The sequence below is a fragment of the Cyanistes caeruleus genome, chromosome 14, assembly GCF_971803275.1.
Source record: "Cyanistes caeruleus chromosome 14, bCyaCae1.hap1.1, whole genome shotgun sequence".
NCBI lineage: Eukaryota > Metazoa > Chordata > Aves > Passeriformes > Paridae > Cyanistes > Cyanistes caeruleus.
Window position 1 is genome coordinate 4,424,723 of NC_141714.1, and position 22,708 is coordinate 4,447,430.

Genomic DNA, 22,708 nt, shown 5'->3' on the forward strand with positions numbered 1-22,708 from the left:
TGAGGAGCTGGGATGATGGTGAGCAGGTTTTTGGGGACAGCTGGTGCTGGCGAGGGGCTGTGCACAGGCAGGGTGGGGATCAGGTTCTTTCACACTCACTGCCTGCCAGGGACAAAAGCTACGTCAGACTGCAGCATCCACAAAGGAGAAGCGTGTGGAGAACAGGCAAGCAAAGGGGGAAGCTGAGGGGAAGGTGCGTACAGTCAGAGAGTAAACACATGGTAAAACACTTGTCTATTTGCATGAAGGCAAAAAGGATTTCCTGCGTTCATTTTGAAACTGAATGGATGTTTTGGTTCTCGCTGGCTGTGCAGGAAAGATGAGCCTTTTCTCACTGAGGCTGGGCTGTGTGATGATGCAAGCTCTGCAGGGTGGGTTTGAAAGATGCTCATGAAGGCAGCCCTGCCTGGGCTTGCAGCTCCTGCCTCTGTGGCGCTCTCCAAACCTGGCCCTGCCGGGGCCACACAACCAAATCAGAGCTGCCCTGGGAGCAGCCTGGCCTGGACTTTGCCTGCAGCCTCTCCCTCCCCCCAGGCACAGGAGGCTGTTTGCCATCCAGGCTCCACTCGGAGGAGCAAGCTGGCCTTAGATCTTGGCCTTCGCCTTTTCAGCATTTGCCAGCTCTTGGCGCTTCTTGAATTCACAGCCTATATTCTGGCTGGAGCAAGAAGGTGCCTCAGGGCTTGAGGCACAGGGCCACCTCCGGCCATGACCTGCTGTCGCTGGATAGCACCAGTCCCTCCTGCCAAGACGGCAGTCTTCTTGCTAAAGAACACAAAGCAAGTGTTCCCTCCGGATTGCTGGGGATTTTCTCTGCAAAATCTCCAATAAGCCCTGAGCAAAACCCAGAGGCTGGCAGGCCAGGAGGAGGTGGAGGTGAGAGCTGCTGCAGTACAGCTGCTACCCTTTGGTGCTCTATAACAGGTTCCTGTTCACTATGGCACCAAGATCTCTGCAGAAAGGTTTTGGCAAGCCTTATTTGCTGTCAGGATACTTTTTCTTTTGCCTCTTCCCCTTCTCATTCTTTTCAGCACCTGTAGGATCCTCCTGGTCCTCTAGCCCCTCTCTATCCTGGTGGCCAGCATGCAAGTGCCCCCCAGACTGCCACTATCCTTCCTGCTGGGATCAGATAGGCTGCCTGCACTGCCCTTCGGCTTTTTCCCACCAAAGGTTTCTCTTCCACTTGCACACCAGCCCACTTGCACAGTTTGTGCTGCTCCCCAGGCTTGCTTCAGCCAAGCAAGAACCTGTGAGTATGGCCAGATTCTTGTCCACCCATGCTGCGTCTTTAGTGACCAGATCTCCCCAGGAAGTGCTGTGGCCAAAGACAGTGTAGACATGAGCTGGGCAGTGGCCAAGCGTCTCTCACAGGTGTGAGAATAAGGTGCTGGGTTTAGCCCAAGACTTGCTTTATTCAAGTTCTGCCTCAGCAGTGGGAGCATCCCTGGACACACACAGGCCACAGCTGCCCCCCTTGCTGTGGAGCACCTGGCTCTGGTCGGGGTTCAGTGGCTTTGGAGTTATCTGGTCTCATGGGGACCAGCCTGCTGCCCCTCACAGCTGGCACCCAGGTGCGTGTGTGCACAGGCAGCGGGAACCATACCTGTCTGTGGGGACAGCAGGAGCTGCGCGACGCCCGTCCGTGCGTGTTGTGAGAGGGTGTGTGAGCCGTGTCCCCGTCCCCGCTGCCCCCCTCATTCCGAGTCCCCTCTCGCTGCCCCCTCCCTCCCCGTCTCCCTCACGCCCCTCACGCTCGGTCCAGCTCGCGCCCCCGTCGCGCGGCACGGCGGGAACGGCCGCCCCCTGGCGGGCCACGCGCTTCCCGGCGGGCGGGCAGCCAATGGGCGCGCGGGCTGGGCGGCGGCCGGGGTATAAAAGGCTCCGCCCCGCGCGGCGCGCGCTCCAGACTCACCTGGACGCGCGAGCAGTGGGATCGGTATCGGTACCGGCACCAACCGCACCTCTCAACCACCGTACATCGCACCGTACAGCGCCGCAGGTACGGGCTGGGCCGCGGAGGGGTCCCCGCGCAGCGCTGCTGTGAGGAGGGACTCGCCCAGGCGCCCCGGGGCGGGGGCTGCGGGCGCGGCGGGTCCCGGGGGGGGACGTGGCTGCCTGCTGCGAGGGGGGCTCCCCCGTCGTGTGCGGGCACCGGGGGCCGCCCCGCACGGCCGCCCGGGCCCGGGGAGCGGCGCGGTGCCCGGGGCGGCGGCGCGCCCCGCCCTGCGCTATTGTCCGCGGCGGGGGCCGGGGGGGGGCCGGGGCCGCCTTTGTCTTCCCGTCCCCATCCCTCGGCTGACTGCGGCGGGGGTCTCGCAGGCAAAATGTGCGACAAACCAGACCTCTCGGAGGTGGAGAAATTCGACAAGAAGAAGCTGAAGAAAACCAACACGGAGGAGAAGAACACGCTGCCCTCCAAGGAGAGTGAGTGCGGGGCCGGGGGCTGGCGGGGCGGGAGGCACGGGCGGCGGGGCAGTGTCCCCGGGGGCCGGTCAGGCATCAGGGGAAGAGGGGCGGTTTGGGGCGGCAGCGCCCTGGCGCGGGGAAAGCCACGGGCAGAGGTGTGTCCAGCCCGGGGCAGCGGGCATGGGCACTCGGAGAGGGCTGTTGAGCTAAACTGATTCCTCAGGGCATCATTTTCCTGCGGACAGACACAGACAGGTGCCCGACTTGCTGCCACGCATACGTGTGGCTTGTCATCTTCTAACTTGACTGTTAAACCACCCCACTTGTGACTAAACCACAAAATTGGCCACCAGGGCCTGAGTGAGTCCTCTGAAACCCTTCTCCAGTGTGTGCTTCCACAAAAAAGAAGCACTAGAGACTAATGGGCCTCTATTCTCTTGCAGCTATTGAGCAGGAGAAGGAATGTGTGAAGTCTTCCTAGAGAGCGATTGCCTGGCAGGAGGAGCAACTACTCAATTATTTTGCTTTGAAATGAATCATGTGGGTTTTTTTAAATTTACATCACATACATGTATAGAAAACAGCTGTATCACCTAACACACTGTCCCACTTTGCTGGCAGCTTTGGCAGGTGGGGGGACAAAGTGTGGTCCTCTCAGTCCATCAGTAGCCTGACCTGATGCCATCTCTGCTGCTCAGCTGCCTCCTGTGACAGCACTGATCTTGCTCTGATGCAGTGGGAAGATGAGCAAGGGCCATGGAGGCTTCTGGGCATGGACCCCTTCTGCCTGGGGGAGTGGGGAACCTTTGTGGCCTCACCTCCGGCCTGGGTCTGTCTTGCATATTTCTTCACTGACAGTGTTCTGTAGCCTCACTCACAGTTTTTTGTCTTCCTTGGGGAAAAATAAGAAGTTTATTATAAAATAAAAAATTGTAATGATCTACCTATGGCTCGTGGCTTCTTCCCTGACAAAGGTTCCGGCTGTAGCTTGGCTTGCCCTGGAGGGTGGGAAGGTCTCTGCCGGGTGCTGCAGCAGTGCTGGTAGTTCAGTGTTGCTCAGAGGGCGATGTGGGATGGTTCCCTGCAGGGTGAATCCAGCTTGGTGTTTGCTCGGGGATTGGTTCCTGGGGGAGCTTGGAGGGAGCATTGCTGGCATGACCATGGCCACTGTGCTCCACCACCATTGTGGTTTCTTTGTGCATTTAGAAGCAGATGCTAACCTGGGCCTTGCTGCCCATGTGAGGGCTGAGCCTCCTGCCTTGGAAAATTTGGTGTCCCCTGCCTAAAACCTTGTGGAGCTGGGCTGATGCCTTGTCAGCATGGCTGGAGGTGCTGGCAGTGGATATTGCTGGCCTGGGTCCTGCTGGTGTGGTGGCCAGGCCAGCTCTGCCCACCCAGTTCTTGGAGCACAGTTCTCCCGTCACTGTATGGCACTGCCCTTCTGTTCCCCTTGAGCCAACCTCCACCCTTGACTGAAGGTGGTTTTTGCAGCCCTGTAAGGATGGGTTTGAATGCAGTAGATCCCTTGGTACTCTCTGGGCTGTTCCCAGCCCTGCCTTGCAGGGGTAGAGATCCCTGGGTCCTGCAACTGGCTGCCAGCACAGTGTGGGTAAGCTCTGACAATGCCTCCAGGTTTATGCTGAGGCTTCCTGGCTATGGCCAGGACTTCCTCACCTCTACCTGGCCTGCAGGGTCAGTGAACACACCAGGCCACTTATGAAGGAGGTGGAGGCAGACCAGCCAAAACTTGCCAGCTAACTGTTTTGGTCAGTGCTCCTAATGAGCCTGGTCAGCTGGGGACAAACACGGGGCAGTTGCGCCTGTCTGGACATGGTGCCTATCTGCCTGGTGCCTCCACCCACATTGCCTGCCAAGGACTGCAAATAACACTGCCTGTGTGGTTGCCACTGCCTCCACCCCTTAAAAAGCAGAATTGAAAGAGCTGCAGGTACGAGTTTGGTGTTTGTGTGCTGTCAGGGCAGCATATGGGGTTTTCTGTGGGGTGAGGGCAGTGGGGAGCAATGCAGAGGTCCAGCTGGGGCTGCTGCTACATTGGGCTGAGCACTGAGAAACCCAGCACATACCAGGGTGGCTGTGCCCCTTCAGCACCCTGATGTCCCCAGGACAGAACCCTATCATACACGTGGGAATCATCTCCCAGTGCCGTCAGCTAGGGTGGTTTGTCAGGATGACAATGTGCCCCTGCTCAGAGGTGGTTTTTCTCATGGTGCAGGGGCAGGCAGGTAAGGCCAACCTGAACCTTTTCCTCATCCCTGAGAGCCAGAGGCTGAGTTGAACCAAGTGAAGATTTTGTGATGGAAACACAAAGTAGCAGTGCTCATCTCCCCTCCTCAGTGCTGCTTTTGGGCTTAGGGAGGTCTCAGTGGCTGCCCACAGCACCTTGGCTGCTCCTGACACCGCCCTGTGCCTCTCCCTGCTGCATGCTGCAACGGGTCCCTCTGCGGGCATGGAAAAGCACCAGGGTAAAGCACCAGGGTACTTATCTCTCCCTGAGTCACATGGACATCTGCAAGGCCACAGCAGGAGTGTCCCCTCCCTGGCACCGCTGTGCTAACAATGACTTCCCCCTCACCCTGTGCTGTGCACAAGGGCAGCAGAGCCTGCCAGGGGTGCTGGACACCCCAATCCTACAGACCCATCTGGTTTGCCAGCCAGGGCCAGGGCTGTGGGTTGCTCCACGTGGCAGGATGGCTGGTGCCAGAAGCTGGTGGCACTCCAGCATTGGCCCTGAGTCTGTGGAAGCAGCCTGTGGAACCCTCATCTTGGGGAGCTGTAGAGGTGTTGATGCATCTGGGTTTGGGTTGCTTTTTCACTGTATCCAAGCCAGGCATGTAGCAATACAGGCTTAGACAAGGGGTTAAGTGCTGGCACAGCCAGGTCTGTGCCCCAAGGAAGTTACCCCAGGGGCTGGCAGTCCCAGCCCAGACACAGGAATGTCAGCTGCAGCTGGCAGCAGCTCCCCAGCAAACACATCTCCATGTGTCCACCTAAAATGAGGGCAGTCCAGGCACTTCTTCCAGCCACATCCCTGCCAGAATGGTGCACAGAAAGTACCAGAACACATTGTCTAAATGCCCTATCTACACACCTAAATGCCCTATCCTCAAGACTGAGGGTAAAGAGCTACCTATTTTGCTAACCAGTGTCCAAAATGACCCTATTGACAGCAGAGTTTGAGCCAGTAAGAGGAGAACCATTACAGAAAAGCCTTTTATATCAGCACTTTCCCTCCCTATCCCAGACCTTAACCTTTTCACCCTGGCACGTGTGGGCCCACAGCTGCCAGGCGTGTGGGAGGCCAGGACACCTGCCAGACTGATGTCCCCTAGAAATGTGGTGGCTTGAGCAGCATGAGCTGCCCCAGCAGGCCCCCATGCACAGAGGATGCCATCCCAGGAGCTGGGCCTTCCTGGCAGGGCTCTATGACCCTTCCCTCGCTGGGCACCAGGTGAGTTACCCATGTCAGCCCCTCTTGGCAATGTCAGGAGAATATAATCCATGCCGAGGCCCATCCTTGCTGTTTCTGGGCGGTTTCCTCCCATGCTCAATGAGATGGTGAGCTGTGGCCTCACTGCAGAGGAGGGAGGAGAAGGCTGAGTCACCATCAGGAGGAATTTGGGTAAATACCTGGTGACCAGCAGCAAAAGGTGAATTCAGATCAGGGCTTGTGGCTGGGATGGGTGTCTGCCCCTGTTACTGCTCCATCCCCTCTGACTCAGGAGAGGATTTGGCCCAACACACACATGTGGAGGATCATAACCACATCTCTGGCAGGAGGTGCCTGAGTCAGCCTGTGCATGGCCCTGGACTGAGCTCCCCTGTGCCCCACGGCTCCCTGCCAGTCTGTGGCAACTTCCTCATGTCCCACAGCACCACACTGGTTTGTAGCAAAACTCACCTGGGGCTAGGGAGGCTTTTGCACTCTGGCAGCAAGACTTTTCCCTCTTCCACTCACCGTCTGGCAGCTCCCAGAACTGCAGCAGAAAATGGTGAGAGCCAAGAGGTGTCAGTGATCAAGGCCTAAGGCAACTCCTGGATGGAAGGAAATTGCCAGCCTCAACCTGAACTCTGGATGGTTAAAAAAAACCTTTAACAGGTGTGTGTTGGGCACCAGAGCAAACAGGATAAGGTGAAGCCAGGCTGCACAGACAGGTGAATGATGCAGCTCCCCAATGGGTGGGTCATGCCCACTCCCACCTACCTATTCCCTGCATCCCTGGGGAAAACATGCCACCTCCTCTGTGCCACTTGGCTTGGCCTTTTCCTCCCAGGTCTCTGCTGTCTGCACAGACACATTGCAAAGCACAGAGCTCAAACCACCCCATGGTGGCTGAGGTTGAGAGGGGAAGCCAAGGGCAGCAAGCATGAGCTGCCAGGGAAAACCTCGGCTGGGAGTGTTTGGGGAGGATCTATCTGTACATGGGATAGTTAAAGAGGAAAGATGTGGCTGTAAAAGAGGAAGAAAGAAGAGAAGCAGCAATAGTGGAGAAATGAAAGTGTTGTGTGGGCTAGTGGCCACAGTACTTTGGCAAAGGAGTTGATAGTAGGCCACCATGGTGTGCGAGAGTTGTGTGTGATGGGGCCACTTAGTGACATGGGAAGGATGGATGGATGGATGGATGGATGGATGGATGGATGGATGGACAAGCTGGTGGACAAGTGGTGGGAAGGAGAACTGTGCTAAAGAACACCCACAACCATGGGAAGGGAAAGCCACTGTCCCTTTGCACCCACAAAAGCATCCACAGGGTGAAACAGAAACCCTTGGACACCTGTGCTAGGAAACTGGCCTGTGGGCTTCACACATTCAGCACAACCCAACACCTTCCCCGGCAGTGCAAAAGTTATTGTTGCTCTTGAAATAATGCCCTGCAGGTCAGGTTTACCGGCAGGAGCTTACTCATCCTCTGCCAAGGAGGGCTCAGCACGAGCAGCGATGAACCGGGAGCACGCAGAGCTTCCTGCTCAGAGCAGGCTCCTGCCAGCACCTGGCTCTAAACAGAGCCGGGAAGTCAGGCACGGAGCGGCCCTGGAGCCCCGCGCTGCCCGCACTTGCTTGGCGCAGGTGGGAGCAGCCTGGCTGCGTGCCTGGGCCGGGCACACGGGTGCTGCTGAGCCCTTCGGGGGGCTGCAGCCCGCTCCTGAGAGCGGAGCTCAGCGCTCACTCCTGGCTCCCCCCGCTGCATTCTGCAGATTCCCGGGGGGCTGAGGGGCCGTGCCCGGAGCTGCGGCAGCATGTGCTCCTGCGGGAACGCGGCTCCGCTCTCTGCGGCAGCGCCCGCACTCGCACACCAGCCGGGACAGCTGACGGAGCAGAGGAGCGCTTTATTTTAGGAAGCAGCTGGCTCACACAGGAGACATTGTTTATCATCTTTCTTGCCTCTGGTGTTTTATTACAAAGGATTATGGCATGAAAAGCCATTTTGTTCCCCTCTTCCCAATGCATATTCCCCTCTCCATGATTTATTCCTCTCCACAGGCAACAGCTGGGGTATGACATCCCAGGAAATGGAGGGGAAAATAAGGTGGGGGCTCAAACCCATAGCGGGGATGCACCCAATGCCCAAGTCGTGACAGAAGTTTACCAGGGGTACCTGAGACTGCTCATGCACCTTCATAATGTGAGGGGTGGAAAAACAAAATCAAAAGCTTTCCATGGTGGATAAGGAATTGTCATCTCACTCTGTCTGGACAGGGCAGAGATCAGTGTCCTCTTCTTGGACACTGCTGTCCCCAAGCCTGTGTGCCGCACTGCCAGTGCTGGTGGCACCCTGTGATATCACAGCCCCAAACCTGCCTGGAAGAACTTGTATGGGAATCTCCTGCTGCCCACGGGGAACCTGGGGCCAGGTTGGGCACAGCATGATGCAGGGTACCAGCTTGGCACAGAGGGTGAGGTGCAGGGTCAGCTTGGGAATTCAATCTTTTGCCACTTTCTCCCTGAATCACCTGCAAGCAGGGCAGAGGCACCTCCAGAACTGCAACAGGAGCAGCTTCTCTCCATCCCCCTGTCCAGGTCCTGTCCCCTTCTTCTGCCCTGCTGCCATGTGCCTTTTCTGTGGGTCCCAGAGCAGAGTCTGTGGCAGCACTGGCTGAGCTCCCCTCTGCCCGGCTCTGAGCCAGTGCCTGACAGACTCCTCTGTGGTTTTCCAGGAACCAGCTCCGGAGCCATGGGCAGCAGATAAGCATGTTGCAACAGATGCCTTGTGCTGTCTCCTGAAGGACCATCCTGTCTGTGCACTTACATCAGGGTAAAACTATGTCTGGTGCTGCCTCCTATGGTGCTACCTGCTCTGCCACCTTGTCATTTAACATGTCCCTAAAAACCAGCCAAGGGGTTCTGGGGAAGAGCTGGGGACGGGCGGGGAGGTGAGGGCAGTGGTGTGTGGCACAGCCACTGCCAGGCCTGTGGTTGCACTGAAGCTGGGACAAGCCCCTGCCTGCAGTGTTGTGTCTGAGAGGCAGCTCGGCAGCCCAGGCATGTCCTCCTCACTGCTGCCTCAGACCAGCTCACAAAAACAACACAGGTCACTTCCTTAGGGCAGGTTGAGCTGTGTGGGGTACAGGGGGATGAATGATGGAGTCTTCCCCATCTTGCTCCACCTACGGAGCTCTTTCCTGGGGAGGTAAATGGATGATGGGGTACCTGGCAACCTGCTCAGAGCTGTAGGCTCAGGGCAAAAGGGAGTGGCCAAGGCTAGGGGTGGCAGGACTGCTCAGGAGGTTCCTGTGCTGGGAAGTGTTTCAGAGCAGACGCCACGGGCTGGAGCTGCTGCCGGGCACACGCCTTGGAGAAGCAGCTGCAGAGCCGTGCACCGGGGCTGGAACAAAGGCAGAGGCCCAAGCCCCAGCTGCAGCACGGGACGTGTGGTGAATTAATGGGGGCATGAGCTGGCAGCATTGTGTGACCACAGGCCGGCAGGGGGTCCAAGCTGGATCAGGGCTCCTCACCTTGGCACCAGCTTCCTGTTGTTTGCCCTAACTCCCAGAGCTGGCAGTGAGAGCCAAGCAGTCGCACACGTGCTGCAGCCTCTCTGCAGGGATGCAGCTGAGCCAGGGGAGTAAAACCTCTCATGCTGAAGCAGCCCTGCACCCTGTAGAGTCCCTGCCCCAGTGCAGCCCCCACAGCCCTGGCATTGCTCACCCAGCACATGGCTCCTGGGCCATGTCCCCATCTCCAGACAAATCCCACTGGTGTCCAGGAATCACAGGCAAGGTCCTATCCTGCCCATGGGGCCAGGGCAGTGCTGCTCCCAGAGGGTTCCCACCAGCACAAGGTCATGCCCAGATAAGCCCATTCCTTAACTTGTGCTAAGTGTGCTTTAGTCATAGTAGTTACTAAGTAGGCAGCTCCTGTTGGGTCACAGTGTTTGTTGGCTGCATGTCTTATCTCTTTGCTGGGCTTTGGGAACATGTTAGTACAAACCATGGCTCTGTGCTTTGCCCTGGCAATGACGGCCTTGCTCTGCTGGGGGAGCTGCCTTGTGGAGAGGATCAGGGAATATATCTCCCTCTCCTTACCCAGGACTGATGTGGGTGGCTTTATGGTGCAGGTTCATGAGGTCCCTGCTCACCCTTACATGGGCTGTTTAAAAGTACTGATTAACAGCTGGGGGTTTGTGGCAGCAATTTACAGTCTCTGCAGGCAGCTCCTCTCAAGTGTGAGGGCAAGATATCTATTCAGGGAAGATCTTGTGAACTAAGGAAAGTAGATCAGCACAGATGAAGACATCCAGCACCTGAGAGAATTAAGTTGTGCTGGAGGTTATCTACAGTGATCTAGACAATGATGATGTCTCCAAAGATCCAGAGGGTGTTCTGTGCACACGGGCTGTGTGGAGGAATGTGATTCAGAGTGCCACAGTGTCATTCTGGCAGTCTGGCAGCAATGTATTGTCCAGATATGAAAACACCAGCTGTGAAGAAAACATTTTCTTGGCTCCAGAACTTTGATGAAGTATCTGTCCCTCCTCATCCCTATAAGCCATTGTCTTGGCTGTCAGGAGCACCCCAAGAAGTCAGTCCCCTCCTGTCCTGGTCAGAGGGAGAGTGAGCCCCAGATGCATGTGGTGTACTCTGTTTCTTCTCACCTGAGCAGGGGAGGACAACAAGGAGTAGGGTGGTGAACCCAGCTTTAAGAAGAAAGCCCATGCATGAGATGTGAGAGGGAAGAGAGCTGTTAAGAGGAGGAAATCCCAAGAAGGCTTTCAATATAATTGCTGTAGACACAAGAAGACAACCCTCTTTCAGAGCAACCACTGTAAGAGCTTAAGCCCTACTTTCTAGAAAGCAGCTGGACATCACCTGCTGATGAGAAGTAGAGAATAAATCCTTTGCTTTCCACAGCTTCTGCATGCAGCTTTTGCTTTTGCTTTATTAATCTTCCTTTATCTTGACACACAAGTTCTTTTCCATCTTACCTTCTCCCTGCCCTATCCTGCTGAGGAAAGGAGTGCTAGAACAGCTTGGTGGGTAACTGGTATCCACCACGGGTGCCAAAAAGTCAGCAAGACAACCAGACTGCCCAGCCACTGGGAGCCAAACCAGACCAGGCACATCCCTGTTCAGGTGAGCAAGTGACTCCAACAGCTGCCAGCACCCACGGATTACCCTGGAGGTACACAGGGGCCCCTAGAGCATGAACACGGTCAGCTGGGGTCACTGGCCATGTGGCGTCTTTGGCTGAGCTGCAGGGATGTGCTGCCCTCCCTAAACCCTGCAGGCTGCATCCCCTGAGGATTAGGTGGCTGCCAGGCCTGACAGAGGTGCTGCAGGAAGGCAGAGCATAGCACAGTGCTCCAGCAGAGCACCATGCTTCAGTTGCCTTGGCGGGATCTGTTGTGGTGGCTCTTTCTTGTTCAGGATCAGGGCTCGCCCCTTACATGCTAAATCAGAACCCTAATCAATAAATACTGGAAAATAACAGGACTGTCTGCCAGGCAAAGGGAACTTGTCAGGGGCAAGTGTGCCATGCTCAGAGGCTCATTCCAGCAATGCATGGTCCTGACAGAGCTGGCATGGGGATTCGGACTGGTTTGGAGGGATCTCCCAGTGGGTGGGGCAGGCTGCGTCTCTCACTGGTACCAGCAGCATCCTGCGCTTCTGCCCTGGGGCTGCTGTGTACAGTGGTGCCTGAAATACACACCCCTGGAGCTCCCACATTTTCCCCGGGCTGCCCTGGTCCCTTACTGCCAACAGCCTCAACCTTGGCCCCTTGTGCTGCCTAGCTGCTCCTCACCCTGCTAAGCTCCCCTTGTTCCTCATCTCTTCTGACAGATCACTGAGGCCAGTATTAATATAATCCCCGGCTTAATTTAAATCCTCCTCCCTTCTCATGCTTTCCCGGGGGCAGAAGGGAATTGATGCACTTTTGTGGCACCCATTTAGCCCTGGAGCTGATGCAGGATCCAGATGGCTGAAAGCTCCAGATGTCCGTACCAGGGGTTTGTGCTCTTCCCTCCCTGGAGAAGGTGTCAAAGGTATGTTGTAGCCCCAGTGAGATGTGTCCCCAAGTTTCAAAGGTGTCTCCCAGCGATCACCAGGCACTATTAGGAAGAAGAGTTGATGCTGCCAGCCACAGGGGATCATACAATCTGCTCCCTAAAACCCCTCTGCAGCCACCTGGGGGTCTGGTTCCCCCCTCCCGCTGCTCTGTCTGGGCAAGGCTGGTGTGACCTTGCCACAATTTTCCCCTTCAACTCTCTGTACTGTTTATATTAGCTGTTCTTCCCCGGAAACCTCCTTAAAGATGTTCTCACTCCTAGTCCCACTGCCAGTTGTGAGGGTGGGGGAAGTCTTGCTCTTTCAGGCAGCTGTCACTGAAGTGACAAAGTGAGGATGGGGGGACTGTGAGAGGAGTGACAGGGGCAGGCAGTGAGGGGCCACAGGGGGACTGTGAGGGGAATGACAGGGAGGGGCAGTGAGGGGCTGTGGTGCGACATGAGGAGACAGGAGATCGGGGAGTGACAGGGACTGGCATTAAGAGGACGTGTGGGGGTCAGGGGACATGCGGGGACTGTGAGGAGTGACACAGGGGACTGCGAGTGGGCGCAGGCGGGACTGTGCACTGAGGAGAGTGCCAGGGGCGAGCAGTGCGGGACCGCGGGCACAGGGAGATACTTTAATGTCCTCTTTAAAGAGGACTGGGTATAGAGGAGTGACTGGGCGGGCAGCGAAGGGGCACAGGTGGGGCTGTAAGGGGGGACCGTGAGGGGCCTGAGGAGGCACGGGGGGAGCGTGAGGTGGCTGAGGAGCCACGGGGGGACATGCGGGGGAGCGTGAGGGGAGTGACCGCGGGACCCTGAGGGGCCTGAGGAGGCACGGGGGGAACACGCGGGACCCTGAGGGGCCTGAGGAGGCACGGGGGGAGCGTGAGGGAGTTGAAGAGACACGGGGGGACACGCAAAAGCGTGAGGGGGCTAAGGAGCCACAGAGGGACATGCGGAGGAGCGTGAGGGAGTGACGGCGGGACCGTGAGGGGCTGCGGGGCGGGCCCCACCGGCCGGCGGGAGGCGCGTGCGCGGCGCAGGCGCGGGGCTGAGCGGCACCTGCGCCCCGCGGGCCGGGCGGCGGCGGCGGCCGGAGGGCGGTGAGGGTGAGGTAAGGGCGGGCCCGGCGCCGCCGCCCCTGGTCGGGGCACCCGCGGTGGGGGGAGCTGGAGAGCCGCCCCTTCACCCCGGCCCGAGCCGAGGGGGTCCCTTGCGGGTGCCGCTCCTCGGCTGCGGGCATCTCCCTGGCCGCTCCCGTGGGGCGGGATGGGACCCGCCGGAGGGTATCGCCTCCGCCGAGCCGGGGTCTGGGGAGCAGGGGGGAGTCGGACCCGGCATGCCCACCCCGCTGTTGGTACCTGCACACAGGTGCTGGCGCCCTGCGGGAGCGGGTCGGCCCTGCTTCAGTGGGGTTCAGCCTCTGGAATAGCTCGCAATGGGGTCAAGGTGTCAAGGCTGTGTCACGGCTGCCGGCAGCGTGCTGACCTGCAGGCTCTGGAGCAGCCCGACATAACCTATTAGTCATTTTAAAAAAGAGTCACTTGCTAACAGAGCATTTCTAAACAGAAACTCTGCTCGGGGCTGATGGCCTGTGCCAGGAGGAGCTTTGGTGACAATGACTGGCTTAAATATCCCTCAGGAAGGTTTGGGAAAGGAACAAGGGTTTTGAACAGCTCACCTGCTCATGGGGCAGGATTTCCCCTAAGCCATGGGCCATGGGGACCTGTGCTGCAGTTAGTTCCTGTTTGTCTCTTCTGACATTTGCATTTAGGGCTGCTTTAGAACTAGTGGGTCACACAGTGCTCCTCAAATAGCCCATCAGGTTAGCTTTGCTGTGCTTGCTTGGAGATGTTTCTGTGCAAGGAAGTGAAATTTGTGAGCCTTTTGTGCAGAAAGTGCAGAAACTCACTTAAAGCAGAAGTTTCTGCTTTTGGCTTTGTGGTAAGCACCGTTTGAAAGGGCTGCGGAAAGAGCAGAATCGAGGTTGATCAGGGCCCCCCAGGTTAAGACAGAAAGCAGGGTTTGGCCTGGAAGGAGTAGGAGTGCTGATCTGAGCAGTGCCACACACTCCTGCTTCAATGGGTTGGAGATGTCATCACTAAGCAGCACTACTCATCCACGCCCTTCCCGGGAGTGTTGGTAGCAGGTGTAAGCAAGCTCTGTGTCTGCTGTTACCAGCTGGCTCACTTTCCTCGTTAGTAGATTCAGGTACGTGTTCAATCCTCAAATCAGATTCCAGGGTGTGTGAGTAGGTAGGTAAAACAGATCACAGAATCTTCCCCTGGATTGAGGGGAGACACAGGGTGCACAGCCAGGCTCACACAGGGTGTACAGCACAGGTGATATGTGAACATCTCAGAGTCCCTTCTGTTTCTTCTATTCTTACCTGGGGTTCAGCATGCACACTGTACTCCCTCTGCCCTGGTAAGAAATGGGCTGTGGGGAAGGGAAACTCCTCAGTGTTTTGTTCTTGCTGTTTTACTCCAGCCATCAGTACTGCACATGCAGGTTCCTAGTGCTCTGCTGTTGTCCTTCCATCCTTGATCAGCATCACAAACTGAAAGACAATGAGGGCAGCTCTGATAACCTTGATGACTGATGTTTGTTTTTTAGTAACTGTTACACTGGAGGAAGGTGTTTCCTGGACAGTCCTGGAGACAGAGCAGGTACAGTATAACAGCCAAACAAACCTCTTATTCCATGTCAGGCCTTTACCTTAGCAGAGTGTCCGTGGGAAGGGGAGGATGCATTGGCACTTGGCCTTGAGGGTGCTGACTAAGGAACCTGTGGTGTCTGGGTTGTTGTAATGTGGACTTGCAGCTGAGCCTGAGCAAACTAGGCTGTGACAGGCGTTGCCAGCAAAGAGCAGCTGGTCCCTGTGCCTGGGAAACCCCTTCTGAGCAGCAGAGATCACGCGCAGCTCCACTGGCAAGGTGAGTCAGCATCCTCAGGGTGATTAAGAACTGGCTTGACAAATTACTTGTGTTGATATTAGACCTGCACGTCTATTACATCCTTCCAGTAGAGCAAGTCAGAGAGGAGAAATTATTTAGCTGGTGATGGTGCACTGGAAAGAAAGGCCTGGTGATGGCCACCCCTGGTGATTTTGCTGTTTCTGTGATAGCCTCACAGGATGCAGGCCCAGAGAGATGTTTTAAGTAGTGCTGATGTGTTTGGAAAAACTGGACAAGCTTTCTGATACAGAGTTTTCACCAAAAGTGGTGTAATTGATACTGAACTCTGAACAGTTGTTTTTACCTTTCACTTAAAGGGTTCATGTGCTGCATCCATTTTGGACCTGATGGAGGACTTCAGTGCCTGAAAGTTTGTCCAGTTCCCAGCTCTAAACTTTTTAATAAGAGAGATTAGGATAATAAGATCTCTCTAAAAAGAGACATTTCCTCCTACATACAAAACTTGAGAAATGGGGATACCATATTCTGTTCTCTGTGTGTCTTTCTGGAGAACCCATAAGTCAAATGTCTGCTCTGTACTATTTCTGAACCCTGCAGATTGCCTTGGTACCCTGCCCCTCCATCCTGCTGCAATGAGTGGGAAATCCTTGCTCCTAAAGGTCATTCTCCTTGGAGATGGTGGAGTTGGGAAGAGCTCCCTCATGAATCGGTACGTCACCAACAAGTTTGACTCGCAGGCGTTCCACACGATTGGGGTGGAGTTCTTAAACCGGGACCTGGAGGTGGACGGGCGGTTTGTGACCCTCCAGATTTGGGACACTGCAGGACAGGAGAGGTTCAAGAGCCTGCGGACGCCGTTTTACCGGGGAGCAGACTGCTGCCTGCTGACCTTCAGCGTGGATGACCGGCAGAGCTTTGAGAACCTCAGTAACTGGCAGAAGGAGTTTATCTATTATGCTGATGTGAAGAACCCTGAACACTTCCCATTTGTAGTCCTGGGCAACAAGATAGACAAACTGGAGAGACAGGTGAGCACAGAGGAGGCCCGGGCCTGGTGCATGGAAAATGGTAACTATCCGTACCTGGAGACTAGTGCCAAGGATGACACCAATGTAACAGTGGCCTTTGAGGAAGCTGTGCGCCAGGTGCTGGCAGTGGAGGAGCAGATGGAGCACTGCATGCTGGGCCACACCATTGACCTGAACTCTAGCTCCAAATCAGGCTCTTCCTGTTGTTGAGAGTGGCCGCTGCTTTGGGAGCGGCACTCGAGCCAGCAGCTGGATCAGAACACACCTGGGCAGCCCTGGGGCACTCTGAGGAGAGTGGCCACAAGGACAAGAGGTGCTTTGCTCACTGGGGAGCTGCAGCCTCACCATCTGAATCCTGCCTGGAGTTTTCAGGCACAGACCATGAATCTGCAGGAAGGAGCTGTTAACAGAGCATGTGAGCGTAGTCTTACTTCCATCTCTGCCTGTTTTAGCAGGTTTAAAGGGCTGAGTTAAAGTCCTTTAAATTCCCTAAAGACATCAGGGATTTGTTCTGTACCAAGAACTGCCTGCAGAGCAAAGCTGAGAGCATCCTAGACACTGAAGTATTTTAGTCCTGAACTAAAAAAAAATATTAGACCCACTCATGACCATACTGCCAAAGGAAATCCCACTCAGCATACTGAATGAAAACTGTCATAAAGACTGTCCCTTGTGACTGTGAGAAAACCAAATACTGGAGTGGCTGGGATGTGTGTCTGTTGTTTGGGATAAATGCATTGTGTCCCAAGGCTGAATTGTGATGAGAATTGTTAGAGTTCTGACCTGAAGCAACATATGAAGAAGAGATGGGCCTGTGACAGCATTGTTTCTTCATAGCTGCTTATTTCTGGTCTGGTTTTCCTCACCTCTAACTTTGTCTTGTGTGAGTGTTATTTTTTGGAGAGACTGTCTGCTTGTTGTTTAATACATGTTTCCTTGTCTCTTGTGGAAGCTCAGCCTTGAAGCCCTGGGTGAAAAACACCAATGTGGATGCTCACTGGGTCATGTCAAAGGGTTACTCAGGAGATGTGGAGTGTGACACTTCAGCTGGTTTCTGTCACAATTAATCACTGTGTTCAGGTGATGTGCTCTAGCAGACCAGATGGCAGGGTGGGCTGTCTCCTAGGTGTGCAGGTGGTTGGAGGACTCATGTGTGGTCAGCTGTTAAACCTTTTTGCTGTCCAGTGACAGCACACCAGTGACCACTGTGCCTCCCTAGCTGGCAGAGCCATGCCTTCAGTGGATGTTCCCATCTGAATGCTGCAGCATGGAGCCATTCACCTGTGGTGTCAGGCACAGTGCTGCTGAGCACAGTTAGCCCATGCCATCGGCCTGGCCCTTGATCCCTCATGGGAAATCCAGGATGTTTTAGCTGTAATTCCTATGACAGACTGGCCAAGTATCTGCTTGGTTAACTGACTGCTGTGTTCAGTCCAGTAGGGAGAAAGCTGCACCACTTTCTCTGTCCAAGGTGGCTGAAAAATGGGCATGGAGGTCCCAAGGAACATTCTAAAAGGGATGCCAGGCTTTGCTCCTACCTCCTGCCCTTTGTGAGGTGTTAGTCCAGGCTGGCTGTGTAGCAGAGATGAGCTTGCTGACTGCTGTCTCTGCCATTTGAACCCCCTGTGCAAGCCTTTGGCCAAAGCTGTGACTGCCCACAGGCACGTAGGAGCCTGCCCTGAGCACGTATCTGCTGGCTGCCAGCTGTGATTCCCACTGTGATCAGCTGCTGGATGGTAAATTTTGTAGCTCAAATCAAACAACCCGCCCTTAAGCTGTGCTTTAGAGCACAGCAGTCTCTGCCCTGTGCTGCTGGCATGTCCCCATCAGAGCACAGTCTCTGAGCATGCAGAGCATGAGCATTCCCCCATTTCCCCTGGGGTAACCCAGGGAGATCTTACCCTTTCTGCAGGGCAACCATGGGTGGAAGGCACTGGAGTATTAATGCTTTAGTTAGGAGGATCTAATTTCTAAACAGGCCTGAACAGTTGTATTCATGGGGTATGAATGCAATCTAGACAGCTCTTACAGTCTCTGGAAAAACAGGTCCCTTAAGGAAAAGGTTCTTCCTCTGTAGGTGAAAGAGATTTTTACGGGATGTTATAGTTTCTGTTTATTTAACTGTCTGATCTCCTGAGGCCTCTAGATTTTTCTTCATTAGCGCTGCTTAATTTTTCCTTCAAGGTCCCAGGCTCTGTGACCTGTGGTTCCAGTTTCCATCCCTGAACAGCCTCATTCCCTGGAGCTGGTTTGCACAGGGACTCAGGGTCAGAAGGGACTCAAGCCCGTGTGCTGGCTGGCCCTGCCAGGGCAGGCTGCTGAGGGAGCTCCCTGCAGGTGAACCTGCCACTCCCCCGTGGATCTCCTGGGATCTGTGTGAGGAGTGGCACCTCCTGTGGAAGAGGGCACAGATTCAGCATGCCACGGTGCAGGAGGCACCTGTGCAACTGTTTGCAGCACTCTTCGTGTCAATGCTGGTAGCTAAAGCTCAAGAACCTCGTTGTGCACGTGTTACACAGCACCTTTTATTTCTAACAGACATTGGATCATTGACTTTTTTGATATTAAAAAACTCCTATTATATTAGGCTTGTGTGGATTTTTTTTAAAAGGTAGAGTATAATATATTTCAATTGTTTAACTTATTTTAAATGAAACGCACAATTCCCAAAGGAGCCAGGTTTTTGAATTCTGTTGCAAGTTCAGTGCCAACAGCCATCCCTTCCCCCGTGTCCACTCGTGCTGCTGCGGTTATCGCTATTGCTACAGAACTGGAATTGTAAAAACAAAATTCTACCTTTATTTAAGCAAATAAAACATGGATGTATTCAAGTTAGTTTGGGAAGTGGCTGCCTTCTTGGTTTATCAATGTTCAAGTCAGCTGTTGTTCTGAGGATGGGTTAGTTACAGCATCTGGCAGAGAGAAGTCACTAAGGGATCAGAGGGATATTCCTTCATGTACCTACCTGGACCAGGAGCTGAGGGATCAGAACTCAACAGCTGAATCCAGTGACCAGTTTTGTTTTTTCAAGAGAAACAGAAAACAGTTTCAGAACAGAAATATTCCACATGGCTTCCTTCTGTCACTACATTTTAAAATCTCAGCCTGAGCTCTCAGCAGCAAGTCCAGTACTTTCATGTGAATTCTTCCGGTGATCTTGGAACTGGTTCCTTGGGCTCCAGGGGGTTTTAACCAGGCATGATTTCCATAGGATGCTGAGAAGGAAATCAGCATATGGGGTCTGTTCTCTTTCGCTGTCCTGCCAGGATGGCTGCTTATTTTGGGAGACTTTCTCTGTGTTTGCAGAGCCTGTGCCTGCTGTTTCTTTTGGCAGAACCTTTTAGTTTATTTTCCTCCCAGGTCTGCTTTCGCTATCCATGATTCCAGGAGGCAGTGTAGGGTTCAAAGTCCTTGGAAATGGTGCATTTTGGGGGTGGAGTATCTGTGGTCCTCCAACATCTTACTTCAGCCATTTCAAAAGGCAGCTGAAAACAGAGTCAACACTGGTGGGAGATGGCTCTGGCCTGGAAGTGCTGTGGGGTTTGGGGGAGGCTGCCTCACTTCAGGAAGGGTCTGTCAGAGGGCTCAGTAGATTTTGTCGTGGGCTGGGGAGAGGATGGATCCCTGGAGGGCAAAGCAGTGTTTCCAAAGGAAAGCAATGAGCTGCTTCTGTGTTGAACAGATGCTGTAGCATATCCCAGTGTGTTCAGAGAGGAGGAGGGGTGAGGAGTGTCCTGATCCCATTCATCTTTCTTGCCCACGGCCCTCTTGAGGATTCTGCTGCTCTGGGCCAGGTAGTGTCCCTGAAAGGCCATGCAACTGCTGGGTGGTGGGCTGAGGAAACTGGATTCTTCTCAAGAGCCACTCTCTGAGGAATGCTGGTGGCTGAAGATACCCTGGGGCTACTCTTGAGGTTGAGCAGAAGGAATAAACAGTTAAAAATGGCTCTTTAGGAGCCTCTGAACTCTACTCCAAGCTCCAGTTCCAAACAGGCGCTTGAGGACAGCTCTGACACTGGGGCACTGGAGTGTTCTCCTCTGGACTCAGGATCACTCCGCACTGCCCAGGTGGGAAGTGATGGCAGCTCTGTCAGCGGTTCTCTGAAGGCCCCAGGTGAGTCAGAGTCCTTGACAGGGCGATTGGGCTAATCTGTGAAATGGTGGCTTACATGCTGAGGTGATTGCTCATACAAAAGCAATCAGAGATGGACAGAGGTATCCCCTGGTCCCAGTGCTTGCATGGCTGGGGCAGCAGCTTTTTCCTCATGACTTCCTGGGGTCCTTTGGCAGCTGATGCACATGGCCACGTGCAGGTACAGGACTCCTGGAACAGGTTGCTTGGAGAAGCTGCCCCGTCCCTGGAAGTGTTTGAGTCCAGGCAGAATGGAGCTCTGAGCAGCCTGGTCTCATGGAAGTTGTCCCTGCCCATGGCAGACAGTCAGAACTGGATGATTGTTAAGGTCCCTTTGAACCCAGGTGTCGCTGTTGGACACGATGTAGAAGTGTGGATTCATTCACAGCGTGCACCAGAACGAGTTGCTAAGAAAGGCCTTTATTCCCCAAACTTTTCAGCTTTTATAGGGTCTTACGCTACAGGTTTAACATGATTGGTAAAGAGAACACCACCTTTTATCCCATTGGTGGGATAAGAGAAAAACACACTATCCACAGCTGTACAGAACTGTTTTGAGAAAGTGAAGTTGTTTACAGAGATAGACCTTGAGCAAGAGACGCTCTCAAGCCCTTGGGAACAGATCAGCCACTGACAGGCTGTAATTCTCTCAGGCTCAGAGAAATCAGGTCCACACCCAGGCTGCTCGGTGATTCTGTGACTTTCCACTTACTATTCCCTCCTCATCTTCAGACATCTCCCTGGCAGAGCTGGTCTGTGCAGAGATGGAGAGAAAGCAGCTGGGTGCTTGATCAGATGCAGGTGAGGACTTTAGCCAGGGTGAGCAGTGTCAGTACTGTGCCACGACCCTGGCAGGCAGAGCTGCTTGCCAGGCATGGCTTATCCAAAACACAGCTCTGTACTATCCACTGTGAAGAAAACTGTCCTAGCTGAAACCAGCACATTATCAGCCTTCCCAGGGCCGAGTCCGAATCCGTGCTAAGGAAGTGAGCCTTTGGTGGTGTTTTCCGTGTGTCCTGGTGGGCTCTCTGTGTTACGGAGGCTCAGGGGAGGGGTCCGCAGGAAGCACCATCAGCCGGGGCCGGGCAGCGCAGGGACGGGGAGCGGGCGGCGAGGGGAGCCGCGGTTCGCCGCCCGAGGAGCCGCTGCTGCAGCCGGCGGCCGCGGGGAGGAGCCGCAGCACCGGGGATGGAGCAGCATCGGCCCGCCGGCCCTTCGCCCTTGGGGGCTGCCTGAGCGCAGGGTTGGGGACCCGTGGTCATCACCAACACCCCCTCGGTGCCACCATCCTCTCCCCTCCCTTCTCCTCTCCCCAAGGCGCTCAGGGCCGTCTCCCGGGGCGGCAGGCACAGGATGGAGGATGGGAGTCGCCAGCCCATGTGATTTGCTCCAGGGTCCCTTTCCCTGATCCAGCCTTTGTGGGAGCAAAGTATAGTCACACTTTAGCCTCTAGATAAGGGAAAACAGGTGATTGCACTGTTGCTCCTGCTCGGAGCTCTCCTGATGGGCTGCTTTACAGAGCTGTGGTTTGGTATGGGGCAGAGCTTATTCCCTGTCTTTCTCAGCCAGTTCCTGGAGGTGCTGGGTGCCTGGGAAAGCTGTGAGGGCAGGCCCCATGTCCCCAGGTGGGGTGACAGGGGGGCATGGCCAAGGGCACACCTGATGAGGACGTGTGTCCTTTGGGCCTCGGACTTGCCCGGCACGCTGGCCTTGCTGCTGCTCTCACACAGCACCTCGCACTTGCTGTCCCCAGCCCTCAGCCCGGCCGGGGGGGCACCAGTCTCTGCCAGGGGAAAGAGATGGTGTTTTGTTCCCCAGCTCGCTCCTGCCTAGTGGCTGATTGTGCGCACACAGGACCCTTTCAGCAAGGGGAGAGGAGGGTGATGGCATCTGGGAACGCAGGGAACAAAGGGCCCCCTTGATGCTGGCTGCAGCCCCATGGGTTTCTGTCAGCCAGGGCGAGGCCGAGCTGTGCCACTGAGCTGGGGCAGCAGCAGTGCATGAGCTAAACCTCCCCTGGGCAGGCTGCACCGGCAACTTTGCTGCCTGTTCAGAGGGGGCTGAAGCCAGGGAAGAGAGGGGGAAGTGGGATTTGGGCTAGAGTCCCATTTAGGAAGAGCAGTGGAGGTCCCACCCTGCCACTCCTGGACATGTGGCTGTGCCTGAAATCTGCATTTTTTGGACAGACCTGTGGGGCTGGGAGCATCCCTCTGTGGCCTCACTCCCTGGAAGCCCCTGAGCACAGCTCCTGGGGAGATTTCTGAGGAAAACAACATTTGAATCAGTATTTTTTTGAGCAGCTGCTGTGGGAGGATGCACCTAAGGGTTTTCTGGGGCAGAAAGGCAGCAGCCAATGCCCTCCCACTCACCAGCACCATGCACCCCATTAACAATCCTGCAGCAAATGCTACCATGCAGCCACAGACAGGACATGCAGGGCTCTGTGGCAGCCCAGTGTTCCTGTGTGCCTAAACAAGACCATCCTGTTCCACACAGCACTCTCTGCAAGCAAGAGAATCGCCCACCCTGCATGTCTCTGGCCATGTTCAACCCACACATGCTGCCTTAGTGCCAGCCAGCTTGGCTTGAGCTGTCCTGTTAGTTTTGTTGTGGTTTTGTTGTGCTACATGAGGAGACATAGCAGAGGCTGCCAGCACGTGGGCCGTGTGTTAAAGGGCAGCAGCACCACCAAACACAAACAAGCAGCTGCTACAAGACC

The 22,708-nt window shown here is 55.2% G+C and overlaps 2 protein-coding genes and 2 long non-coding RNA genes across 11 annotated transcripts; 2 read left to right on the forward strand and 2 right to left on the reverse strand.

Moving 5' to 3' along the window:
- Positions 1 to 1,813: 1,813 nt before the first annotated feature.
- LOC111929300 (thymosin beta-15A homolog) lies at positions 1,814 to 3,349 on the forward strand. Its single transcript, XM_086850830.1, has 3 exons — positions 1,814 to 1,999; positions 2,320 to 2,424; positions 2,850 to 3,349. Exons 2-3 carry the CDS (start codon positions 2,325 to 2,327, stop codon positions 2,885 to 2,887), a joined length of 138 nt encoding a protein of 45 aa, XP_086706956.1. The 5' UTR covers positions 1,814 to 1,999; positions 2,320 to 2,324; the 3' UTR covers positions 2,888 to 3,349.
- Positions 3,350 to 7,790: 4,441 nt separating this feature from the next.
- Positions 7,791 to 11,972, reverse strand: LOC147650515 (uncharacterized). Its single transcript, XR_015276481.1, has 2 exons — positions 8,121 to 11,972; positions 7,791 to 8,021 (listed from the first exon to the last, which is right to left on the reverse strand). It is a non-coding gene; the product is annotated as an uncharacterized LOC147650515 (long non-coding RNA).
- Positions 11,973 to 12,956: 984 nt separating this feature from the next.
- On the forward strand, positions 12,957 to 18,693 carry RAB9B (RAB9B, member RAS oncogene family). 8 transcript variants are annotated; one of them, XM_086850827.1, is made up of 4 exons: positions 12,957 to 14,123; positions 14,529 to 14,581; positions 14,736 to 14,848; positions 15,428 to 18,693. In XM_086850827.1, exon 4 carries the CDS (start codon positions 15,463 to 15,465, stop codon positions 16,066 to 16,068), a length of 606 nt encoding a protein of 201 aa, XP_086706953.1. In that variant the 5' UTR covers positions 12,957 to 14,123; positions 14,529 to 14,581; positions 14,736 to 14,848; positions 15,428 to 15,462; the 3' UTR covers positions 16,069 to 18,693. The 8 variants fall into 8 exon arrangements, with proteins under 8 accessions (XP_086706953.1, XP_086706951.1, XP_086706949.1 ...); XM_086850825.1 differs by having other exon boundaries at positions 12,957 to 13,026; XM_086850829.1 differs by lacking the exon at positions 12,957 to 14,123 and adding an exon at positions 14,167 to 14,254.
- On the reverse strand, positions 18,635 to 20,427 carry LOC147650516 (uncharacterized). Its single transcript, XR_015276480.1, has 2 exons — positions 20,027 to 20,427; positions 18,635 to 19,763 (listed from the first exon to the last, which is right to left on the reverse strand). It is a non-coding gene; the product is annotated as an uncharacterized LOC147650516 (long non-coding RNA).
- Positions 20,428 to 22,708: the final 2,281 nt, after the last annotated feature.